The sequence below is a fragment of the Equus przewalskii genome, chromosome 26 (genome assembly GCF_037783145.1).
Source record: "Equus przewalskii isolate Varuska chromosome 26, EquPr2, whole genome shotgun sequence".
Lineage (NCBI taxonomy): Eukaryota > Metazoa > Chordata > Mammalia > Perissodactyla > Equidae > Equus > Equus przewalskii.
The window spans coordinates 14,328,794-14,346,144 of record NC_091856.1 but is presented as its reverse complement, the minus strand read 5'-3'; the positions used below and the strand labels follow the sequence as shown (position 1 = coordinate 14,346,144).

General features: G+C 44.7%; 2 protein-coding genes across 5 annotated transcripts in view; both read left to right on the top strand.

Moving 5' to 3' along the window:
* Window positions 1-13,234, top strand: part of TMEM245 (transmembrane protein 245) — a 91,472-nt gene extending 78,238 nt beyond the window's left edge. For all 4 annotated transcript variants that reach the window (XR_011533278.1, XR_011533277.1, XM_008539210.2 and 1 more), the window contains one exon: window positions 8,190-13,234. Coding sequence is in view for 2 of the 4 variants with exons in the window: in XM_008539210.2 (XP_008537432.2) it covers window positions 8,190-8,235 (46 nt within the window). In the remaining 2 variants the exon portion in view is untranslated. The remainder of the gene's footprint in view (window positions 1-8,189) is intronic.
* A 1,864-nt stretch (window positions 13,235-15,098) lies between these two features.
* The window catches only part of CTNNAL1 (catenin alpha like 1), a 59,618-nt gene continuing 57,365 nt past the window's right edge, over window positions 15,099-17,351 (top strand). Inside the window, exon 1 of the mRNA XM_008539312.2 lies at window positions 15,099-15,373. Within this exon, the coding sequence (XP_008537534.2) occupies window positions 15,233-15,373 (141 nt within the window). The 5' untranslated portion in view covers window positions 15,099-15,232. The remainder of the gene's footprint in view (window positions 15,374-17,351) is intronic.

Sequence of the window (17,351 nt, the reverse complement as noted above, 5' to 3'; positions counted from 1 at the left end):
TCACTGTTATGAATCATGCTGCTTGAACTTTGTTGTGCGTGTCTTTTGGTGGACATGGTTACTTACTTCAGTTGAATATATACCCAGATGTGGAGTGGCTGGTGATACATCTGGTTTAACTTTCTTGGATACTTGCAAAACAGGTTTTCTGTGTGGTTGTGCCAGAAATTACATTTTAACAAAAGAAACGTAAGAAGGACTTTTAACAACAAAAAAGCAAGAAGTCTCAGAATAAAGGATTTTAACTTTCCAGAGACTATACTGCATTGGCCTTATTATTCCCAGTTGGAAAACAGTTTTGCCTGCCATTGGGTATTCTAGTGTAATTGAGGAGTCATTAACAAGTTGATTCTGAAAATGTGTTTAATGAAACTATTTTTTATTTAAAATTTTTTTTAAATGTGGTTCTTACTTTAAGTGTGATGTTTTGTGAAGAAAGACATGGTCCTTCAACTCAGAACACGTAGAATAAAGTTTCTGAGTCAGAGCTGGTTGGTTAGAGGGCCATTTTAGCTAATGCGAGGTGCTCACTTGGTGGCAGGGAAAAATCAAGTCCTTAGAATAAAAGGAGACGAGGTACTGAGAGGGTTTTCACCAAGCCTTCACCATTTTGGGGGTGGTGACACTATGATATCCTTTTCTGCCTTTGCCTCTTAAAGGCAGGTACGTGGGTACCTGAGAAGCCAGTGGACAGTTACTTGAAAGCCATAGAGTGTGCTTGCTAACTGCATATACTACTCCTTGGGCATGCCAAACAAGCAAAAAGAAAAGTGGCTGATCAATATTTTGCAGTTATTTTAGAAGAAACTTTTTTCTTCTTCTTCTCCCCAAAGCCCCTGAGTACATAGTTGTATATTCTAGTTGTGGGTCCTTTGAGTTCTGCTATGTGGGACGCTGCCTCAGCATGGCCTGATGAGCAGTGCTAGGTCTGTGCCCAGGATCCAAATCGGTGAAACCCTGGGCAGCTGAAGTGGAGCGCATGAATTTAACCGCTGGGCCGTGGGGCCAGCCCCTAGAAGAAACTTCTAATGATTCCATGTTAGTGAACCAAGAGTTAATTTTTAAGGGGAAACAAAAGAAACTAATATGAATTCTTCTAGATGCAAATGACCTGTTCCCCCTCCTGAAGGTAGAAGGTTGTTAATCAGGTAGTATGGGCGTTGAAAAAATAATGTGAGGAGGTATAGCCGTCATCTTTTTCTCCTTCAGTTGTTTATGCATGCAATTTAAAGAGTCAGAAATGTCTGCAAAGCTCGTTGTGAAGAGTAGCCGTCCTTTGCCTTCTCCCTGCCCCCTCTTCCCTCTAAGAGGAACCACTTTTCGACTCTACCTGATAATGACCTCCATATCTTATTTATTTATTTATTTATTTATTGAGGAAGATCAGCCCTGAGCTAACATCTGCTGCCAATCCTCCTCTTTTTGCTGAGGAAGACTGGCCTTGAGCTGACATCCGTGCCCGTCTTCCTCTACTTTATATGTGGGACGCCTACCACAGCATGGCTTGCCAAGCGGTGCCATGTCTGCACCTGGGATCCGGACCGGCGAACCCTGGGCCACCAGAACGGAATGTGTGAACTTAACCACTGTGCCACTGGGCCAGCCCCCTGACCTCCATATCTTGAAATAATGTTTACTTCTTGATTTTTTTCATGTATACGTGTTATCTATTTACTTCCCACTGGGAAGGTGAGAAATTATCTCTCTTACTATGCATCCTCCCAATATTACTAAGCTGTGATATTGGTTAGATCAACATTCAGTGTTTGCATTATTATGACTCTAAATTGTATTTGTATTTGAGCCTTCATGTATATTATGTCTATATTTCCTTGCCTATACAACTTTTTGCTTTCCTTTGAGTTATAAAGATACTGTTTTTTATTTGCTTTGTTTTCTGCCTGTTTATAATTAGTCCAACTCCAAGCTTTGGGCCCGCCCGTGTTTACATCTCCTCTCGCTCAGTACATTCAGTTGCATCTGGTATGTTGCAAGTTTTGGCTTGCTGAAGAAGCTGCTCCTGGAGACTTCTGATCTGCTGCAGCAGAGTGCTGCCCTCTTGCCTGCTGTGCAGCTGGACCCTGGGGATTCCCTCAGCACCCCTGTGTTGGAATCTTTATTTTCCATAGGATTTCTCATATCATTTTCCTTCTTGATTTTCCCCCCTCTTTTTGGTGGAGCACATCCTCCTGTAGATTTTTGGGAAAGAATGTATCTCAGCTTTTTGTTTTGTCTTTGCTGTTTTTCTATTTGGCTCCATTTTCTGGGTGATTTATTCAACTTTACCTTCTAACCCCTCCATAGAGGTTTCCATTTCTGCTCTCATATTTTTTCAGTCTGGTTTATTGAGGCATTATTTACATAAATAAAATTAATCTTTTTAGTATACAGGTATTTATTAGTTTTCTAAGCTATGTAACAAATCATTGCTAACTTAGTGGTTTAAAACAAAATACATTTATTATATTAAAATTTCCGTGGCCTGGGAGTCCAGGCACAGTTTAGCTGGGGCTTCTGCTTAGGGTCTGACAAGGCTGCAGGCAAGGTGTCAGCAGGCGCTGGGGTTTTGTCTGTGGATTGGGATTCACTTCCAGGTTCTCCTGTTGCTGGCAGAATTTGTTTGCTTGCAGTGTAGAGCCAAGGCTGGCAATTCCTGGAGCTGCCTCTCTCCATAGGCAGTTCATAACATGACTGCTTCTTCAAGGCTATCAGGAGAGTGTTTTTCTGACTTCTGTTTCTGACTGCTAAAATCCTTTTTTAAAGGGCTTGCCTGATTCATCTTGGCCCACACACCATCCTCTCCTTTTTGGTTAAATTTGACTGATTAGGGACCTTAATTACATCTGCAAAATCCCTTCACCTTTACCATGTTAATACAACAGAATCATGACATCAGATGCTTTTGGCTCTTGGCTCATATTAAGAGTGAGACACTCAGGAGCTGTGGGTGGGTTATTGTGTGTGTTACTATTATATAATCTGGCAGGGCCATTGTCTTGTGTAACCTTTGATGTCAGTGCTTCTTTATCCTTTTTTTGGGCTGGTAAATTCCTCAGAGAAAGATCTAACCTCCTGCCTAGAGTTTGACGGCTTGGCTGCCATCATTCTGGGAGCCAAGGGGGGAAACAGACCGGACAGCATTCAAGATATAAACATTCGCGTACTCTCCCAGTGTCAGTATGTACCCCAGCCCCCTCTCTGCCTGTCGTCCCCCAGTGCAGAGACTCTTTGTTTTACCTTCTCCAGAGGGAGAACAGCTCTACTTTTCTGCTAGTGATAGGGGCAGTCGCTCGGCCAGGTGGAGGTGGGTGAGGATGTTGGAGCGCTGGAGTCTTATTGCTGTTTAATCCGACTTTAAAGCATTCCTCCAGTGTTTAGCCCCACCTTAACCCCAGTCCAGAGTTACTTGATATCACCAGTTCCTGAGCCTCATGGGGGATTTTGCTGAATAAATCAGATTGCTTCTTGACTCTTCCCACTGTTGGCTTAGGATCGGGTTTTGGCATATGCTGGGTCATAGCACTTGTCCATCTGCTTTCCACCTTCTAAATGTTTGTTGCTCTTACCTCTTAGATTCTCTTTTTCGCCTTTTTTCAAGTAAGTTTATACCTTAAAAAAATACTTTTACTGTCATTCTAACGGGGTTTTGAGAGGAACTGAAGGAAATGTGTGTTCAGTGCATCACTTTTTAGTGGGAAGTCTAAATGACCTCTTAAATATAACAAACACAACCCCTGCTGACATTTATTGGTACTTAGTGTGTGCCAAGTTCTGTGATAAAACTTTGCATGTGTTATTTAATCTGTCCAGTGTTTTCATACGAGGTTAGGAACGATTGTTTTCCATGTTTTATAGATGAGGAAACAAGGCTCAGAGAGGTTAACTTCCCCATAGTCACATGGCTAAAAAGCAGCTGAGCTGGTGTGCTTCAACCACTGATCTTTCTTTGCCTTCTCTAACCATCCTCTGCCCTTCCACAGTAAAAAACATTCTCTCTGTTTCCTGCCTCAGTGAATGTTATTCTCCCTTACATATGCCAGTGTGTACTCATCCTTATTACTTCCTGTCTCCTCATTCACCATCTTTACCACGTCCTGTCAGTTTTACCCCATATCTGTCCTTGCCTGTTTCTCTCCCTGGTACCGCCCCCCTGGTCTAAGCTGGGCCCAGCCGCTGCATTTCTCACCTGGACTGCTGTGGTCATCTTAGTCTTCTAACTAGTCTCCCAGCCTCCGCTCTTACTGTTCTCCAGTCCATTCTCCAGGCTGCAGCTGATGTGTTCTTTTCAAAATGCAAGCCTGGCTGATAGTGATGCTCTCTTCCCGAAAATGGCCACCTGTTGCTGTTAGGAGGAGGATCAAAATCCTTAATGTGGCTTGCAAGGCCCTACACGATCTGACCTGTGCCTTCCTCCCTAATCCTCAGACATTTCCCCTTGCTCTCTGAGCCGCAGCCATACTGGTTTTCTGTCAGGGCCTCGGATACTCCAGGCTCCATTCAAACTCTGGCCTGTACACACGCTGCTTTCTCCATCTGGAGACTCTCCCATTCCCCCATCTTGCCTTGCTTAATGAACTGCTAATCATTCTTCAGATCTCAACTCAAATGTCAGGTCATGAGAGAAGCTTTCCCTTGCCTCCCACTGAGGTTACGTCCCTCCTGCTAGTTAATGCTTTTCTAGACACCATCTTGTGCCTTTCCTTTGCAGTACAGTTTTCATGTATACACTTGAATATTCGTCTTTTGTCTTCCCTCTTGACTGTGGTTGCTGTTACTCCAGGGGCCATGTCAATTTTAGTTAATTGGTGTATCCACAGCACCTGTCGACAATGTTTTGCACTTGAAAGGCACTCAATTCCTAGTTGAAGGAAAGAATGGGCTGTGAAGGAATAGTCAATACAGAGGCTGAGGTGTGGAAGGGCTTGGCTTATTTTAGGAACTCTGTTATGTTGTTACAGTGTGATAACAGAGGGTGTGTGGTCGCATTTCATTAGGCAAATGTACCTTCTTATTGCAGATGCAGGCACTGGGGTCTAAAAAGACACATTCGCAAGACTATTTTTGTGTACTACTCTCCATCCTGAAGGACGGAGGACTCCTTTTCTCTGATTTTCACTGTTACTAGTCGTGAATGCAGTATCTGATGGGGGTGAATGTCTTGGACACAGCACAGCACTGGGTTCCCAACTATTTTGACCTCAACTCAATAAACAGAACATAGCACTTCCTCTGTTCTGTTAACACCGTGGGGAGGGGCAAAAACACTCCTGCAATCACGCATGTTAGAGTACCATCTTAATTTTTTAGGTTGTGGAGTTTGTTTTCTAGGAGATAATTAGAGGTTTGTTTAAGATCAATGTTACTTCGATAGCGTTTTACACACCCGCCCTCCCCCGTCTCCACCCTGAACATCTAGAGAATACGTAATGTTGAGATGGAAAACTCTTAGTAACTGTTGTCTCAGCTTGCGTTACTTTGTTGTCTTCCTTAGTCCTTCTGGAGGCTTTCTTGGCCTGGAGGCAGAGTTGAATAGTAGGTATGAATTTCAAGGTTGCAGCTAAGCTTGCTTGTCAACAAAAAGCAGTCACTAGGCCAACCACAGACTTAATCTTATTTCATGCATCTTTGCCTCGAGGCAGAAATTTTCCTTCATAATTTAGAAGCATTGAAGCGCGCTAGCGATTCAAACTTAGAGCTATCTTAGAAATTTGAAAAGATGTCAAAGGGTGAATTTAAAAACCTGTTGGGTGTTAGAAAATGCTTTGTAACATGGGCCAGTTTTTGGTTATTGTTTGTAAAGAGTTTCCAGGGCTTCCCAGAATTGAGTGCTGCCTGAAATTCATAGCATCTGAGATAGCTTGTAGCCAGTTTTGCATGTATACAAACATAAAAGCACAAATTTAGGTGAGTGTGAAAAATAGATTTATAAATAAATAGGTAGATAGATAAATATCTAGATCAGTGGTTTGAGGGGAGAGTGTGTTTTTGCTCTGCTCCTGGGGACAGTTGGCTGTGTCTAGAGACATTTTGATTGTCACAACTCTAAAGGGTGGAGGCAGGGATGCTGCTGAACATCTTATAATGCACAAAAACATCAATAGTGTTGCTACTGAGAAACCCTGATTTGACAGGTATATAGACAGATGGATATTAATACATATAAAACGTGTGTGTGTATATAAATCTTCGTTTTGGGGAATTTTTTTCAGAGTATAACAAATATTTAAGGAAACAAAATTTATTCCAATTCTTTGACCTATCAGCTTATATTCAACATGGTGGGTCCGGCCACGTCACACACAAACCCTTTCATGGCCACAAGAGCTGTAGCCAAGAGCCTTACCCATTCATTCCGGAAAGCTGTTCCTTTTGAAGTAGAGCTCTGCTAGTTCCAGGCAGGCTTCAGAGGTACAGGAGGTGCCTTGAAGGTCCTTCAGGGCACCATCCAGTGAAAGAAGCTTGAGATAACTGACCATCCTTGAATGTAATCTCTTTTCTGTAACATGTTACCTGTGCCCCTCTTAACATTGAAGTACTTCCAGCATTGTGCTAGAAGGTAAGTCTTTAGTTTACCTCTGCCCTGCCTATCTAACTCTCCCAAATATTTGTATGACCTGAAAATGGAGAAGACAAAACGAGTAAGACAAAAGGAGAAAGAGAAGTAGCATGAGTGTGGAATTACCTCTGAAGGTCAGATTTTTTGCTGTATAAATTTTTAGATGATTTGTACCTAATGACAACTTTTTGTTAATCTTTTGTTTATGCAACTGTGAGCTGTTCCTGAAGTTTTGAAACATTTCCTTATATTTTAGGTCTATTTCTAATAAAAAAGTTGAGTAATCTGTTTACATTAACCATCACTTGGTTGTAGACATAAAAATAAAATGGGCTTTATTTGAGTGATAAATAATCCAAGAATGACGTGGCTACAAATTAATGTAACTTGAAGACTTTCAAATTATTTTGAAAAAGGCAAGTGTTTTGAGCTCAGATATTTTTGTGTTCCTCATTGGTGCTATTGTTGTAAAGGAGCGGTAACCTCTATCTGAAAGATTGGTGATCAACTTGTGCTTCATATCTGATTCTTTTAAGGTAGATTTGACTGTATATAAACAAAAAACAAACAAAAAACTGCAAAAGCCCCACCGTCCACAGAACGCAGGATAACAGTGACTTAAATGAGCTAGAAGTTTATTTCTGTCCTGGGTGAAAGAAGTCCAGAGGTGGGCAATCCAGGGCTGGTATGACTGTTCCACAAACATCCATGCCCAGCCTCCCTGCATCGTGCTATTCTGCCAGCCTGGCGTGAGGCCTTTTAGTCTAAGATGGGTGCTTGAGCTCGTGTTTGTTGATAGACTCTGACCTGGCCATTTGGCTACCAACCCAGACGCAGACCTGATCGGGTGACGTCATCCCAGCTCAGGCATATAAATTATGTAGCAAAGGCAAGCTAGCTACTATAGTGCTGAGGTAGGCCCCTCAGATATGCAGCAGACCACCTCCATCAAGCACAGATATCACCTGCCAGTTCGCAACATTCACTTGGCTTGCCTGATGTGGTCAGAGACAGTACAAGCACAAGGTCATTTGATGAAAAGACCTACTGCATTTCTGCTGCCCTGAACCGTATCCCTCAGAGCTTGGCCTCTGCAGGATCTGGTTTCCTGTTTTGCAATAAAACTCATCCACTTAGCATTTAATCTTTGGTCTCTTTGTTTTTTTCTCTTTAACGTCGTTGTTTCCACTTTCCAGCCAGTGAGGAGGGTGAGGGGTCGAAGAAGATCACCCTTGTCTTTTAAGGACACTGCCCAGAAATCACACATAGCATCCACTTACGTCTCATTGGCCAGAACTTAGTCACATGGTTTTAGTTTCAAGGGAGTCTGGGGAAGTAGTCTTTTGGACAGGAGACAGTGGATTCAGCAGAAAACTGGAGTTCTTGTTTATAAAGAATGAGAAACAGCTAGCAGGCTTTGAAACAATACTCAGTGAAAATACCAGGAAAAAATAATGACTATATAACCTCATCAAGGCTCTCAGGTTATAAAAATAAGGCATTGTTCTATGACAATTAATTACTGGTTGATGCTCTTTTTCTTTTCTTTCTTTTTCTAGTATCTTTGTGGTTTTATTTTTTTCCCCCTCCTTTCCAAAGGCAAAACTAATTATTCTATCTTTTCTTCTTATAGGACTTTCCGTGACATTTCTGAAGATCTGAAATCTTCGGTAGACTGACATGGCTTCCACTGCAGTGGTTTCTCTAGGAAGTTCAACCTTGACCATGAATACAGCTCAGCTGTGGCCTTCTGTCCTTTCAGCTGTGCCTGGCAAGCAGAGCCCAGGAAGAGCAGCAGCAGCAGCCTCCTGGCCTTCCATACAGAATGCCTGGACACGAGAGAGCTTGCTGTGGGCTGCTTTGCATTTTAAAGCACCGCTTTAGAGCTCAGAAATGTGGTTTGTTCACTGAACTGTTGCTAAGATGGCTTGAAAAGTTTCAGTTTATACACTGGTACCATGGCTTGAAATTTTCCCACTTTGGTTATCTATATTATTATATTGTGTATTTATAAAGTTATTTTAAGAGCCTAAACTACCTGCTGTTAAAATTGTATAGATGTCATTTTCTCCTGCTTTAAGAAATCTATTTTTAAAGTTTTCTATGATGGTCGCTTTTCGATGAAGAGGGCTTTCACTTTTGAGTATATAGTTGCTTGAGCAGGAAAAATGAGTCTTGTCCCCTTCTCACACAGTGTATGGTCCTCCCTGTAAGAAAGAGCAGATCTTAAGTGTAAGGGCGGGGTGGCTTATGTGAAGTTGTTAGTTGTATGTAGCAACCATGGGACACACAGAAAGACTGACTCTCTTCCTCCCCTTTCTTCTCCCTCCATCCCCCATTACACTATTGCCAAATTTCTAAAACTTGACCCACCACATTGAAGTTAACTACTTATTAAGCTGCTATTAATGGTAACAGTATGATAGAATTCATGTTGTGATGTTTTTCTTTCCAAATGTTTTAATTGAAAAAAACCTCAGGTGCAGCAATACTCTGATCTGTTAAATGTGTCCCTGTTTCATTATTTGGAATTCTTCCGATTAGTACTTATTAGCAGTAGAATTTTATATTCATGTGGTATTTTTCCATCACTTAGCACAGTGCCTTGCACATAACACTCTAGACAAATGGTTGTTGAGTTCAGTTGTGACTTTTTAAATATCTCAGATGTCACAGTAACCAGCATAGTGCTTCACATTTTACAAAGTCTTTTTGCACATATCATTTCACAGCCACTTCCCATCAGCTTTCATATAGCTTTGTATTATTTTCCAACAGTTTCACACAGATGGGGAAGCTAGGGTTCAGAAAAGTGACCAACTCAAAGACAAAGTTTAGTGAGATTTGACTTCAAATCTTTCTGACTCCATAGTGTGCAAACTCTGCTATACTGTAGTGCTCCTTCCAGTATTTTATGCAGTTTTTCCAGTGCTATGAGACAGAATAGGACACCTCGAACCCAGCTCTTAGTTCTGTGCCCTCTCCACTGTACAAAATGATCATCAGGCTCTTTCTCTGCCCCCAAGGGAATATGGAGGAGAAAGCGTTCTTAAGTATCAAAGATTTCCCTTTTGGAAAACATCTAAAAGTATAAATCATCTTTTCTAAAGCATCTTCTCACCAAGAAGCATAGTTAATGATAATTACCTTAAATTTATTCTGATATTACACATAAGAAAAACTCCATCTAGAAAAGAGGCTGCCATGACGTCTTCGTTTGTACAGTAGACTACATGCAGAGCTCTTATTTTTACTATGAGTCCTTCAAAAATTATAGCCTGATATTCCACCAAGTGTTACATTTGGCCACTAAGGAACTCATTCTCTTCTTTAGTCCATTGTTCTATCATTCATTCAGTAAAACATTTGTTGAGACTTTGCCAAACTCTAGGTTCCATGCCAGGCACTGTCCAGGGTGCTGTAGGGGATAACTCAGAAGAAGGTCTTCTCTCACCTTAAATCTTAGCCAGATAATGTGTATTGCTAAAATTAAAAATTTTGCATTAAAAGACTTAAGAAAGAAAGCAGGTTTGTTTTTGGTAATGGTATACTGGTAAGTTTATAGATGTAATTAGCACATATTTATAAGAGGCAAACATTATACACAATGACTTAGTGTGCATATACAAATTTTGTTCCTCCAAAGTGCTTTTAGCTGTATAAAGTGATGTTGCAAAACACTAGACTTGAGCTAATGTATGGCTGTTGCTGGTCATAATTACTAGTATGAATACCAGGTTCTTAGAGGGGAAGTCTGAGCTCTAAGAGAGTAGTTTAGAGCTGCCAAAAGTAGCACTGGGGCAATATCACAGGAGCAGAGGTGCCCCAGAGTGCCAGACAGTCCTCACCAGGACCCTTGAACCTCCCCAGTCCTTCAGCAGCAGCATAAGGACTTGAAAGTCATCTAGCTGGGGGTGGTCTTCCTGGAACCCTCAAAGATGGAGAGAAACATGCCCGTCAGATATAGTGAGGAGGTTTTACAGGATTGTCACAGGGCATAGAGATCAAATGGTATGAAAAGGTAGGAAGCTCAAGCTCATGTCTCACAGATGGCTTACCCTCAGATTCTCAGGATTTGACCAGGAGTTTCTCTAGGAACAGACAGTGCATTGGTGAAGTAGAAGGAGCCTCAGTAAAAACCACGTGCGGAATCCTCTCACTGTCTGGCATGGTATGGCTTTGTTAGAGATTAGTTTGGAGTGCACATTCACTATTCAGCTGTAAACTAATGGGGGAATGGGAGAAGGAGATGCAAGCTCTCCACACAGTGTGCTCCGCTCTTTTCTGAGAGAACAAGGTTTGGGATTTTCAGCATCGACTCCATGTGACCCAAGTCCTGCTTCAGTTCCAAAGTTCCTGTCACACTCTGTTCCTGGAAGTGCTCTCTGTCAGACTGCCTTAGGTACCAGTCTTACTTATTTTTAAATTTGCAAGGATTCTAACACCCTCTTCCATTAGAGGTGGTTAGCTGGCAGAGTCCTTCCGTTAGAGGTGGTTAGCTGGCAGAGTTTTCCCTTGACTTCTGAGACTGGTGTCGATTGATTGTTGACGATGGGAGGATACCCAAGAAGTGTTATGGAGATGCTGTATTTAAACAAACTCAGTAGCTTTGGGAATAGCAGCTATATATTCCAGTTAAAGGGCAGCTAAAGGGCTTGCAGATAAGGTGCTCTTGCTAACCTTGGTCTTCACACAAACCCATCGTGACCCATCAGGACTTTCCAGGACCTCCAGTTCCCACTTTGGTTGTGTTTAGCACTTCAGGATGCGTCACTGCTGGACAAGAAATACTCAGAAATTTAGGCTGTGAGGGGTTAGATTAGAGCCAAGTAATTTTAGGTGAGCTATCCAGAGCTTTCAACCTCAAGGTTTATAGGAAGAACCCCTTCACAACTTGCCATGCTCTGGTCCTGACTGGCAGTCTCCTCTAAGGGTCTGCGAAGACCCTTCCAAGAGGATGACAGTAGGCATTTCACAGTGGAAACAGCCTCTGGGAACGTCCTTCTAAATGCGGATTCCAGATACCAGCTAAGAACAAGTACTTTTTGTTTTTATTAATTTCTCATCTTTACACATTTTGTCATCAAAATATATCCATTTCATTAACTTATTGAGGACTTGAGAAAATACACATGCTATCTGAAACCACTGAGCAGTTATTTTTTGATAGTTTAAAAATAAGAGAATTGTAAATCAAGATATTCCATCTACTAGAGTCATAGAAATTCTCTGTTAGAATGGGCCTTATTTTAATTAGGTGATCCTGGCATTTTTTAGAGAAGGAAACAAATCCACAGGTTAAAGTGGCTTTTCTAAGACACACACAGCCAGTTAGTAACAGAAGTCAGAATAAAAGACACTTCTTTTTCCCCCACAGTCCCTTGTTGTACTTCTCTTCCCTTTCCCTCATAGTTGAGTAGCTTTTGGAAAAATGTGTTCCTTATAGCAGTAGTTCCGAGGGATGTTATTAGACGTTATAAGAGAACAAAAGTGTGTGTGGAGGGAGGGAACTCCACGGTCAACTAAAACTGAGGAATGCTGAGTTTGTTTCCTTTCTCTGGGATTTCTAAGAGTTTTTAGTGTGCTATTATATATGGTGAATTTATAAGAGGGGACAAAGACTGTTTACTAGACTAATTTGACCTTAAACCACACTCCCATCCTCCTCTTCTCAGAGCATCACATAGGACTGCTGGTCCTTTGGGAAACATGGCTCTCGAGTAAGTTTACAGCTCTCCTAGAAGACATCCCTAATGGAAATTCTGAGTGGTGAATCTGCTACCATGGTACCATGTAAACTGTAATGAATCTCAAAGCTTAGAGAGGTACTAGAAAGAAAACATATTTGCCGTTCAGAGCTATACATAAAGTATAGAGATTCTTTTCCACCTATGGTGTATAAAATCAGTATTTGTGTTTAGTTTTGCAGGTTTTTCAAGGATCACTTAATGTGAAAATACGGTGGTGATATACTGATACTCCATTTTAATAATGCTTTTGTACGGCACTTTATAGTTTTCAGACTGCTTTCACAACAACCCTGTGAGATAGGCAGGTGTTAAGTATTATCAAATGAGGCACCGGAGGCTCAGAAAGGTTTCTTTTGTGACTTCCCTTTAATTTATACCACAAAATGATGGAGCCAGAATTCGCGTGTAGAACTTCTGACTCCAGGTCCAGAGTTCTTTGCTCCACACCTGGTTTCCTCTTCTTCCTCTAGCTTTCTATTTTATAATGAAAGATGTGGAAGCAAATCTTAAAGTAAAATCATTTGGCTTACTATCAAATACTATACATTTTTTTTTTTATTGCAGTGACCCAGAAAATGTAACTCTTATTAACGCTATCCCAAAGAAAACCCTTCTTTTGTGTTTTGTTGTGCTACTTGTTTAGGTGACTGGAGTGTATTTTGAATATCATTTGATTTTGAAACCAAGATTGGATATATAGTTGTAATTGCTTATGTGACTTTCGGAAAATGTATCATCTCTGCATTCTCAGGCAAAGTAGAGATGGTTTGAAAATAAAAAAGATTATTCAAATACAACAACACGTGTTCCTTATTCTCACACAAATGCTGTTTCTTAGCTTTAACTTGCTTTGACAACCTACTGATGTAACTTCTTTGTAAATGTAAAATATTTATATTTTGAAATAAAATTACTGGTGTTGAAAGAGTCAGGTTGTAAACTTTGTCTCATTTCTGTTGAGAAATTTGATCTTTAGCGAAGCCGAAACTTTCATGAATATATCTATCTGACTCTTAGGCCTTGTATCTTCCCTTTTCCACTGGCACCAATACCTACACAGAATTTTTATGAAATGTGGGTAACTTACATAAGGGACGGTGCGTCTGGGGAGTGGATGCCGGGTACTTTAAGACGTGAAAAGGTCCACAGCTGAGGCGGGAGCCCTCAGTGCAAAGGGAAAGGTGGCCTTGTAGCAGATAAGGAAGTGGTGAGGTGGGTGGCCTGGGAAATTAGGAATCAAAGGAAAAGAAAGTTGGATACAAGAACTGCACATTTTGAAGGAAGAAAATCCTAAGTTAGGGCTATCTTCAATAGCATAGATATCTGTGGAGCACTGGCTGCCAGAGCCAAACCCCCATGTGGAAGTACTTAAACCACATTTCAACAGTGCTTGGGAAAGAACTTCCTGACACCTCGAAGTGGTGGTATTCAGCTCATCAATCCGGCATTATGGATGGAGAAACGACCCTGGTAGAGGTGTAAGGGTGGACTAGCCAGCCTCAGATTCTTTTCTACTCTGATAGTTTCTTCTCAGCAAGTATGCTGTTCAGAAAATATTTCTTCATGTTGCTCAGTCTGTCTCTTAAGCCTGGGACTCTTTCACAGGGTGTGTGTTTCTGACAACCTCCCTTTAGCTTTGCTCCTGGAACCCTTAGGGTAAGGGGTGTTCAGTTTCCCTCCCATGTCAATCACGCCTGGGCTCCGTGATTTTAGCATTACCCTTGGTTTAGTCAGCAATATATACTAATGATCTTTTCAGTCCATGAACAGCTGTTAAGGAACTGCTCTGTGCTAGGCACCAGGGGAAGACAATCTTGGAAAGTAGTTTTAAAAAGTAATAGTGTTGAACAGTAGGTGAAGCTTTTCCATATGCTCTATTTAATTTCCTTTGGAAGAGTAATTCTGAGCAGTAGCCTGAAAGATACCCAAATAACTGTTTTCTTGCCGAATACCCGGACACTCCTTAAACGCCTGCATTACCAAATATTTCATCTTAGGTCCAGCTGAAATTGTGAGAAAGATACCTTCAGAAAAGGAGCAGGGTGGAGGGGAAATGGGACCTTCCGGAGAAGCTCCAGAAAGCATGCCCCTGCAGACTGGACTCGGGTCCTGCTCTACCAGTTAGTTTCAACGCCAGTGCAGCTTCCAGAAATCGTCGAGGGAATTCATAGGTAGGACGAATTACCTATCGAGGGGACGGGAAACTTTGCTGGGGACGATTGTCCCTGCCCTGGTAAGAGGCCACGTGGCCGTGCGAGGCCCTCAGGTATCTTAGTTTCTCTGGTGCGAGCAGGCCGTGCGTGGAACCCGCTGAAGAGTGGTCTGAAGAGAGAGAGACTGGGCGGAGAAGCGGGAGAGAGGTGGGGGAGTGGGCGGGGCCGCCCTGGGGGGCGGGGCTCGGCGGTGGCCTCCAGGCCGGAGGCGGGGTCGTGCCAGGGGCGGGAACAGGTTGGGGCGGGGAAAAGGGGGGGAGTGGGCGGGGCCACGCCGGGGCGGGGGTGGTGGTTGCGGTGCGGCCCAGTTAGGGGCGGAGAGTGGGCGGGGCCGTTCCGGGGGCGGGGTCCAGCAAGGACCTAGCAGGCTGGGGGAGGGGCCGTGCCTTGGGTGGGCCGGGTTAGGGGCGGGGAGTGGGCGGGGCCGTTCCGGGGGCGGGGTCCGGCAAGGGCCTAGCAGGCTGGGGGAGGGGCCGTGCCTTGGTGGGCCTGGTTAGGGGCGGGGAAGAGGCGGTGAGTGGGCGGGGCCATTCCGGGGGCGGGGCCGGACTGCGGGCTAGCAGGCCGGGAGCGGGGCCGTGCCAGGGGCGGGGCCCGACTGGGGGCCGGGCCCCGGGCGGTGCTAGTGCATTGCCGCCGCCGCGCGCGGGCTAGCTGGCAGGCGGCGGGCCCGCAGTGGCGCGGCGTCCCGGCTGCGCGACGCGCGGAGGGCCATGGCCGCCTCTCCTGGCCCCGCCGGCGTTGGCGGCGCCGGAGCAGTGCAGGGCTCCGGCCCGTCGGGCTTCGCCTTCGACTCGGGACTCGAGATCAAAACTCGCTCTGTGGAGCAGACTCTGCTCCCGCTGGTTTCTCAGGTAAAGTGGCGCCCGGCGCGGCCCCTCGTCTCCCTCCGGCCGCGGCCCGCGATGGCGGCGGCCGTGCGCACAGCCGGGGCCGGGCCGGGCCCGGCGAGAGGCAGCCGATGCCCGACATTCCGCACCCAGATTCTGGTGTCGGTGTCGGATGGCCTGTCTGGGGCTTGAGCACGGGGCTCGGCTGAGGCGGCGGGAGTCTGCACCATCCGAAATCCGGCGGCGAGTCGGCTGCGGGGCGGGGGCCCCGTGCGGACCCGAGTGTCCGGCCGGCAGGTGCGCCGCCCGATCTGCCCCACGGGCCCCGCCTTGGGGCTGCGGCGGCCCCTGGCCCAGCGAGGCCCCCTCAGAGGGCAGGCGGCGAGCCCAGTTCCCGGGAGGCAGAGGGGACCCCAGCGGGGGCTCCGCTGGCATTAGGGACCCTCCTCGGTGCCGCTCTTACCCGGCTGCTGGCACGCGCTTGCATCCCCGGTGCAAACCCGGACTTCGGGCATTCCCAGCCTCCGGTCCAGCGTGCTCTCCCGGGGCCTTTGTCCTCTGCCCTGCGTGTCGGCTCGCCAGTCTCCCGTTTCCCCCGGGCCACGCTGCCCCTGCCCCTTCACCTGCCTGCTCGCTCCAGTTGCCTTTTGTCCGGCCTCGGAAGAGTGAAGTGAAGGACTGTCTGATAGTTAATCTGGATCCTCGTCGTTTTGCTAAATCCCATTTGGGATGTACGCTTTACTGTACTTGTTGGTCATAACGGACGTCTGCAATCAGCTAATCGACGCGCTTAGTTTGAGAAGTTTTTCTGTGAGCCGAGTTCTCCGCAGCCTGAGGGCTAGAATTCCTCACCTAGATCTGTGGTAATGTGCCAAACACTGTGGGGAGTGAAGAATTCTGTGCCTTCGGGAGCGCGCTGGCGAGGTGTGACTCACAACTGGATTGTAACGTCTTCATGATTCACGCTTGTGTTGCCAAGATTTTAGAGGTGGAAGGAATCTTAGAGGTTAACTGGCTCTAAGTGAAAAAATTCTTCCTTACAGCATCCTTGACACCTGGTCACCATCCCCTGCTTGAACATGTTCAGTGATGGGGAGCCTGGAGCTGTTCTATAGAATTTTTAATGTTATCTCTTCACCCCAGCCCCGCAAATATTTGAAAACAGCAGTCACACGTGTCCCTAGCTCCCTTTTCTTCACCTGTGCTCTTGTTGGCCTGGCTAACACAGCAGTGAAGGAATACACCTCACAGCCCCTCCCCTTCCCTTCCGTGTCTGATAGAGGCACTGACCAGGAGGAGGGAGCGCTCAACCAGTTAGTCACGTCTGCGCCTCTCCTGCCCCCCAAAAGAATACCAGCACCACCCATACAACCACAACCAAAAATGAGAAGTACTGGGGTAGTTTTAAGAGAATGGTGGATTTCAAGCTGGCAGAGTTTTATCCATTTATTTAACATGCGTATATCATGCTTACTATGCACTAGGCCGTATTCGAAGCGCTTTATAAGTATTAACTCCTTTAATTCTCATAGCGGTCCTGTGAGGCAGATCTGTTTATTCTCATTATGTGGATGAGGAAACAGGAATAGTGAGGTTGAGTAACTCGTCATGGGACTTTCAACTGTAAATGTCAAGCTGGGGTTTGAACCCACGCTGCCTGGCTCCCGAGTTTATGCTCTTACCTCCACCATATGCTGTGTTCTCTCTAGCGTAGAAGCAGTGATGAGGTCAGCTAATAGCAGGTACAGAGCAGAGAGGCCACAGTGGAAAAACAAGCTGGAAGGTTGTTGTAATCTGGAGAAATGGTAATTTTTCACAGTATCACCACTAAAAATGTATCAGTCCTACAGCTCTGCATTGTGTAATTCTGGGCTAAAAGAGGGTGGAGAGAGTGGGAAAGTGGAGGAGGAGACGTGTGAATAGCTGCTGAGAGTTAACAAGAGGTCAGTGCCAAAGGGGGAAGATGCTAGGCGTTTTTTTTCTTCTTCTTTCTTAAAGACTC